We start from the raw sequence: 7,541 nt of genomic DNA on the forward strand, positions 1-7,541 counted from the left end.
CTTGCCTTAAACATGGAAGCATATGTTTCAACAGAATAAAATCTAGATTCAAACCAACTGCAGTTATGCCACAATAGACTTATGTCAAATTCTGATAAAGGTAGGAAAATCTTCATTGAAAAAAATTGTTATATGGTTCTATTTTCTACAAAAGGTTTTGGTCCAACTACAGATCATTCAGCTATTGCTATTACCCAAACCATGTAATATGAAGAAGTACAAACATTCATCACTCCTAAAAGCTGGGGCAACTCGCTAGTTAAAATTTGAGATTTGAAATTAAAGATCTCAAGCTCGAATTTTACATGAAAGGAATAGCTATATTGAATGGGAACAGGTTTAATGAGTAAATACCTAATAGTAGTTTACATTTAATCACATAGGTATTGTCTTTTCTTGTTCATAGGTATTGTCTTTTCTTGTTCGCAATTAAAGAATTTAAGCTTGTGCGTGAAGTTAACTTTCTTGAAGTTGGTTTCTGCCAACCAAGTCTTTCAAGGAATTCCTCAATTAACCTACAAATTCAACATTGCTAGTAAGGTAACAATGTAAAGCAAACCAAATGACAAGTATGGCAAAAAGTGTACTCACAGGCTGCAGATGGCCTTCTGTGAAGAAGCCAGTTCACGGTCAGGGAATGATTCATCGAATCGAAAACTCAACCAAACATAGAGTTCCAAGACCTTCAGAGGTAGAAAACAAGAAGAAATCTCAGATTAATTGAACAGTTGAAAATGGGGGAAATTTTCAATTAAAATCCCCATAAAAAAAAGTCTACTACTAGAATTAAGGTGCAAAGCCCTTAGTTAAAAACAAGATAGTAAAGATCCATCATCCAAGTTCCAAAACTTTCAGTTATACCAATTGTAAATACTTGATTTTGGTTATTAATATTTTATTCTTTTAAATTTCTCTAAAGTTGTTAAAATTGAGGATAAGTCAAAATAGGAGATAAAACTATTTCAATGAAGGTTATTTTACAAAACAGCTATTCATGGAATAATCCTTTTACAGAATGGCTGTTTACGAAACAACTATTCAAGGAACAACTCCTTCATGGAACAATTGTTCTCGGAACAACTTCCTAAATGAACAAGACCAACACCTTTGCTGAAAAATCTTTTATCAAAAGTTGCTTCACTAAGAGTTATTCCACAAAAGATGTTTCACCAAATGTTACTTCACCGAAAGGAGTGAAAATAACCCTAGAATATGGTAGGATTCTTGGGTTAATTCTACTATTGGGATATTTCGGAGAGCTTGGCTTGGTAGATCAGATATGGAGATAGTTAAGAGGTTTTCTCTTAACCTTTCCTTGAAATATGAGTGCTTCTCCATTTCCTTTAGAATAGATAGTGAACTTCTATATTCACTATGCCTAGTACCAAAAAGCTAATTAAACTTTCATTAAACAAAACATTAATACCTTTTGTAACGGTCAATTCTCCTATTATTCACCATTATTCTCATTCAATATTCAAGATATGTAACTCCTATTCTTGAAACCTACAAATAAGAGTTTCCACAATTCATTGAGCACTTTTAGACTTGGACAGATTTCTCACAACTTTCTCTGCAATTCTCCCTTCCTAAAATCTTTTCTAAAACCTTATCCTCTTCTCAACCTAGCCTTATTTTGCTGTACACCACTACCTGCCACTGTACTCAACACTTCAGCGTCTGCTCCAGTCTTCCTCTCCACCGTATCCTGGCACTTCTCGTTTCACTTGTTTACAACACTTCCTCACCTCAGCAAAGAATCCATTTATACCAATCATCAAGAAATTTTAGGGGCAAAGACATTTCATTTAATAGTTGAAAATGGTCATAAAGTCTTCTATTTAAAGTCCACAGCCAATTAAACTCTTTACACCTTAGCATAACACATGACATTCAGGAAAAAAAAAATCCTACCTTGTGAATGGATTCAAGCTCCTTGAGTGCAGTATGTGTTTTAGGCACCTGAAGTGTACCAGGGGTAAATATTTCTCGAAGGTTAACAAGGCCCTTCTTTGCATAATTTTCAGCAAACTGATCCACCAAAATAGAATAGACAACCATTAGTTTCCACATTCCAAATAATCAAAACAAGATAGAAATGTTTACCTGTGTTAGACCTTGAGATGAAATTTCATCATTGATATCAACTGGACTGCACAAAAAAAGTAATACCCCATAAGAAAATGACCAAGTTCTTCAAAACAGCTGCATACTATGCCCAGCCAGTTGATTCCAAGCATTTAAAAGGGGGAAAAAAAAGATAAACTAGTAATTGCATCTCTAAAATTAATGCATCTCTAAAATTAACAGCCAACTTCAAATACAAATTTCTGGTAGTTGGATGGATAGAGATCAAAGATGTTACCTGATGCAGAAAAGATACTTATCTTGCAACCCGAGAGGCAGTTCATCAATAACAGTGGCAACTTTCTGATGACAATGAAGAGTCTTTAGCACTCAAGTGGAATAGACACATGATAATCAGCTATTTATAACATAAAAAATGTTAAATACCCATAAGGGGAGATATTGTTATCTGACAACAAATTTCCCATTGTAAGGACTTTCTAATCATCACTCCCACATTAATTCAAAAGAAAACATGACTGAAGAAACTTACCAACATTTCTTCACAGTTTGCAATGAAATAGTTCTCAGATAACTTTGCATTCTCTAGAAAATGCTCCTGCAAAAACAAAATCATTTAAACTAGTAAATTAATATAATATATATATATATGGGGCCGTGGGGCTCAAACTATTTTTTAACCCCCAATGGGTTCATACTAGCTATCACAGAAAAAACCGAAAAAAAAAAGACAAAAGAATATCATGAGGTAACCTACCAATATCTGGTAGAGACCTCTTTTTGGTTGTAAACGTGAATACATAAAGATAAGATCGAAGGATGGAAATAGTCCAGCTTGCTGCATTATAAAAATCACTCAGATTCAAGGAATAAAAATGCTGAACCCATATGCAAATATACAAAAGCTGCGTATTGAGATTCATTGAAAATGTAACAAGCCTGATCAATGCAGAATTTTGTAGGAAACTTCAGTGATAACACAATCACCTCTAAAATAGGAGAGGCAGATTTCAATGATGAATGAAGCAAAGGTAGATCATCTGCATCTAAACAGGTCACATCACCCACAGGAAATTTTGATCCATACCTTCCAGCTCTCCCTACAAGAATATACAAGTTATCTCAAGAAAATTTATCAAATTTACAGGGTGTGCCCCACAAAATAAGAAAATAGAAGCTGAAAACTAAAACGAATTGCTTAAATATGGTTATCATACAAATATTCATACAAAAAAAAAAAAGAAAATACAAATATTGAAATAGAACATGGTCATATTATTTGTGCAGCTAGGGTCAGTTTAAGTGTGCAATAATAAAACAAGGCGGGCGAAGGGGAATAAAGATGTTCCAACTTTTAACAATCCAGAATTTCTACATGATAAGGTGAGTGTTATATTCTACCTTTTGGCTGGTGAAAGTATTTATTAAGATATAACCCAGTAGCATTTAAACTTTATGATTCCTGACACATGGCCCAAGGGCCTTAGCTCATCATCAAGATTTAGAGTTTGATTCTCAGTCCTTGCCAAAGGCAACCAGTTAACCCCATAATTAGACAAATAGGAGACCATCCGTCTACGAAAGTCTTAAGAAAGAAATTTGACCACAACAGTTCACCACTCATATCAAAATAAATTCCAAAGTTCACCTACAAAATTAACAGGGTACCTGCAATTTGCTTGATCTCTGGTACTGTAAGATCCCGCATTTCAAAACCATCAAATTTTTTCAACGTCGAAAAAATTATTCTTGAAATGTTCAGATTAAGACCCATCCCAATTGCATCACTGGCCACAAGAACATCAAACTCACTGCTAGCATCATTAAACATTGTTGCCTGCAATCCTAAAGAATGTATTAATTATAAACATAAATAAATAAATAAACAAATAAGTAGGCAACAGTGAGAATGAAATTATCATCATTCCCACATGCACTTAAAAAACTTGCACAAACTTGGTGATCATTAAAGCAGGAAAGAAGTGATACCTGTCTTGTCCGAGTCTCTGGTGGCAATGAACCATAAACCACAGAGCAAAGATGTTTTCCACCACCTTCAATTCTTTTCTACAAGGATAGGGAAAATCAGAAAACATTTTCTGAAAGTATGTGAAAAGATAGGGAAAATCACAAACCGCTTCCAGAAAATAAGTGAATAGAGAAAAGAAAGGGGTATTAGAGCAAATTTCGAAACTCTCCCTATAAGCCTCAATACCAAGGTTAAAAGAGAAGGAAGTTGAAATATATTCCCTTTCTCCCAGAAAAACAGAGCTGAAGCAAAACAGCAAGAATAAAAACTAGTATTTTTACATATTGAAACCCACCAGTATTTTCTTAGAAAGATAGTATACCAGTTTCCATTTTTAAGGTATAACTGATCAAAACTACAGCATAATCAAACAAAGGAACAGAGAGAGCATACATTTGGCAAAAAAATAAAATACTACTAACCTTCAACTTGTATATTTCCTTGCGTGAAAAACTTACAATGCAGTCGCCTGTTCGTATGTTGGAAAAAGATCCAAGAGGAACTTCCAAGGGAACTAGTGGTAAAAGCCTATCATAAGATTGGACCTGGGATATTAAAAACACAAGATGAATAATACCAACAATATAAACAGGTACATAAAATGTGGGCCCCAAGCATGGAAGCAACAAGATAATTATTTTTCTGCCTATTCAACAGTGCATTTAGATAGAGAATAAAAAAGTGGAAATCAACTAAGTTGTGCAGCAGAAGGATTTTCAACTCCATTTATCTTATCCAGGCAGTTCTTCCTGTTGGTAAAATCGAGACAGCACAGAGAAATCCATGAATATGACTTTGCCTCCGATAAAAAGGATTTAAAGATTACAACATTTATGCATTACACAAGATATGAGCAAGAGTTTAGCAATGCAAGTAGAAAGCAGTCCCATAGCCATCAACCAACTAACAAGATCAATATTAAAGCAAAAAGTCTCAATCCTCCCAAAAGAATTGGTTACAGCAGGCATATTATTTGTCATTCTTTTCCCCTCTGACACATAGGAGTTACAAAATGATGACTGAAATATCTTAGCTCGTACCAAGAACCGTGTCCATCCAAAAAAGAGATGCCATAGCATAAATATTGATGTTTAGTACCACAAAGCCCACAGCCCCCCCCCTCCCCCCCCAAAAAAAAAAAAAGAAAAAGAAAAAACACTTGACCAGACATTTTCACACAATTGCATTACCTGGACATCATCACCGGTCACTTTCAATAATTCCTGAATAAGAGGAACAGCAGCTGCATCTCCACAAAGATGAAGTTCATCAGCAGCAATTCCCAACAGGGCGCGTGTAAATGAAAAACCCCTAGTCTTACAGCCCAACATCTGCAGAGAAAGAGAAATTTTAACGGGACATAAGTGATCAGAGAAAATGCTTCAACAGTTTCTATAAAGCTGCATAAGAATCATGTAAGTTGTTCTATTTAATTTATGTTTAATAACTCTGCACACATCAGCAACATTCCTAGTAAGCTTGGTAAAATATGGTTTACGAATGTTTTTTAAACTATAACTTGCCTGTATTTCATCAATAACAGCACAATGGTAATCAGATGTTACATCAGCCATCTCAACGGTTACAGCCTTATGCTTTGCACCATCCACTTCCTCCTTCTCTTGTCCTGTGATTAGATCACAGGGAACTTTTGCTTTGTTCAACCGTTTCGACACTTCCCAAGCCAACAATCTTAAAGGACCACAATATACACCTGAAAAGGGAAAGCACCAAGGCAAAATAATTTGTCAGTTTATTATTACTAGATTCAATCCCCTTCAATCATTCACTGAACAAACAAACAAATTTATTCAATCCTGATAAAATGAGCATTGCAAATATACCAGAAGGACTTGATTGGAGTCGCTTCAGAGCATGGTATGTTTTACCGCTGTTTGTGGGACCTACATGCAAGAAAACCTTGCGATTCTTTTTTCGAGCATTAGGATACCATGTATGAGGACAGCTGAGATAAACCAAAAATAAGTTTACAAGAATGATATTGATATACAGAAATTATATAAGGAAATTTCGTGAGAGGGAAGTGGGGGCAAGAGAGGAAGAAAGCGCTATACAATTAAAACTTTTTTTTTTTTATAATCTCCCATTTAATGGAAACACTGAACAAGGAATTTTAGCTTATGGGAAGAAAGATGGACTTATAGCCACTAAGTTTCACAGAAAAGAAACTAATATATTTTAGTTACATAAGCCAGATAATTAGTATTTGAATAGTCAAATTTAAAAATCAAGACATTCATAATTATAAAATTTATTGTCTTTCAAGATTCTATATTACTATAACAATATTAAAACCATTAAATCTCTGGCCAGACTGATGAAATCTGCATTCATAAAACCATTGACCAGGACATAAGAATTGATTCAAATATATATAAGAAAGAAGAGAGGAAGCTATATGACAACGAAAACTCCATGAAACCAATAAAGAATGAAACAGTACTAAAAAAATACTACCATTTGAACTGCAACCAAAAAGAAGAATGGAATGGTTCTGACTAAATGCTACCATTTCAACAAGCTTAAAATAGATTTTACCAAAATAATTAGAAATACATAAAAGGATAGCCTATCCAAGCCAAAAATAACTATTAATAGCTGTAAGTCACACATTTCTTACGTGAGATCAGTAAAATCAAACTTTGCCGTACTCTTTCCACCGTTGTAATTCCTGATCATAACACCTATGGTAGCAAATCTCCCAAACTTGGATTCCAGTTGTAGTCGAAAGGAATCCCCATTATCTGCTCAAACATTTAGCTTAAAAATTTTAAGTCAAAGCTGAATCAGAGAAATAGCCAAGAAAAATGACTAGCATACACCAATATCCACAAAGCTGTCAACAGTCAGCTTTTCTTCTATTAGCTACAAATACGCAATTGCCAAAAACACTTCAAAAATCTAAGTAAAACATAAAATTGGGACATGGGCATTCAAAAATTCTATCTTTCTAATCAAATTTCACATATGGTCAATGGGGAATCCTCGAAGCTAAAAAAAAAGAAAAAAATTAGACGACAAAAACTGAAGTGGGAAAATTTTCCTTTTCTTTCCAAAGAAATTGCAGAAACTTTATATCCAATAGAAAAGGGCTTGAAAGTCAAACCTTGAAGAATCCGAGAAACACCCATTGCTGAAACTCTTCGTTGGCGAAGAAGTGACGACGCCATTTTTCTTTCTTGTTTGGTTTTAATATTAAGAATTGTTGTTTGTACTTTCAAAAGGAAAATTAGAAGACAAAGAAAATAGAAATCATTGGACAGATATGAAGACCAAGGAAAACATGCGGTAGAATACAAAAATCGCAGGTTTCTTCGCTACTCGACTTGTTTCTCCTGAGTTCACGCTTTACGCCGACTCCGGGGCCAGACCAGATCACGTGGCTTGCCTTGGCCTTGATGGC

General features: G+C 34.6%; 1 protein-coding gene across 1 annotated transcript; it reads right to left on the reverse strand.

Annotated features, from left to right (window-relative positions):
• Positions 1 to 256: 256 nt before the first annotated feature.
• ATSUV3 (ATP-dependent RNA helicase) lies at positions 257 to 7,541 on the reverse strand. Its single transcript, XM_022883342.2, is given in 17 exon segments — positions 257 to 419; positions 422 to 515; positions 592 to 683; positions 1,915 to 2,031; positions 2,107 to 2,152; positions 2,366 to 2,430; positions 2,621 to 2,686; positions 2,846 to 2,926; positions 3,076 to 3,188; positions 3,757 to 3,925; positions 4,078 to 4,155; positions 4,540 to 4,662; positions 5,308 to 5,448; positions 5,641 to 5,831; positions 5,962 to 6,083; positions 6,759 to 6,882; positions 7,245 to 7,541. Coding segments are annotated over 17 exon segments (1,734 nt in total). The 5' UTR covers positions 7,309 to 7,541; the 3' UTR covers positions 257 to 371.

This window comes from Durio zibethinus, chromosome 16 (genome assembly GCF_047325235.1).
Source record: "Durio zibethinus cultivar Kanyao isolate XHJ-2024 chromosome 16, ASM4732523v1, whole genome shotgun sequence".
Taxonomy (NCBI): Eukaryota; Viridiplantae; Streptophyta; class Magnoliopsida; order Malvales; family Malvaceae; genus Durio; species Durio zibethinus.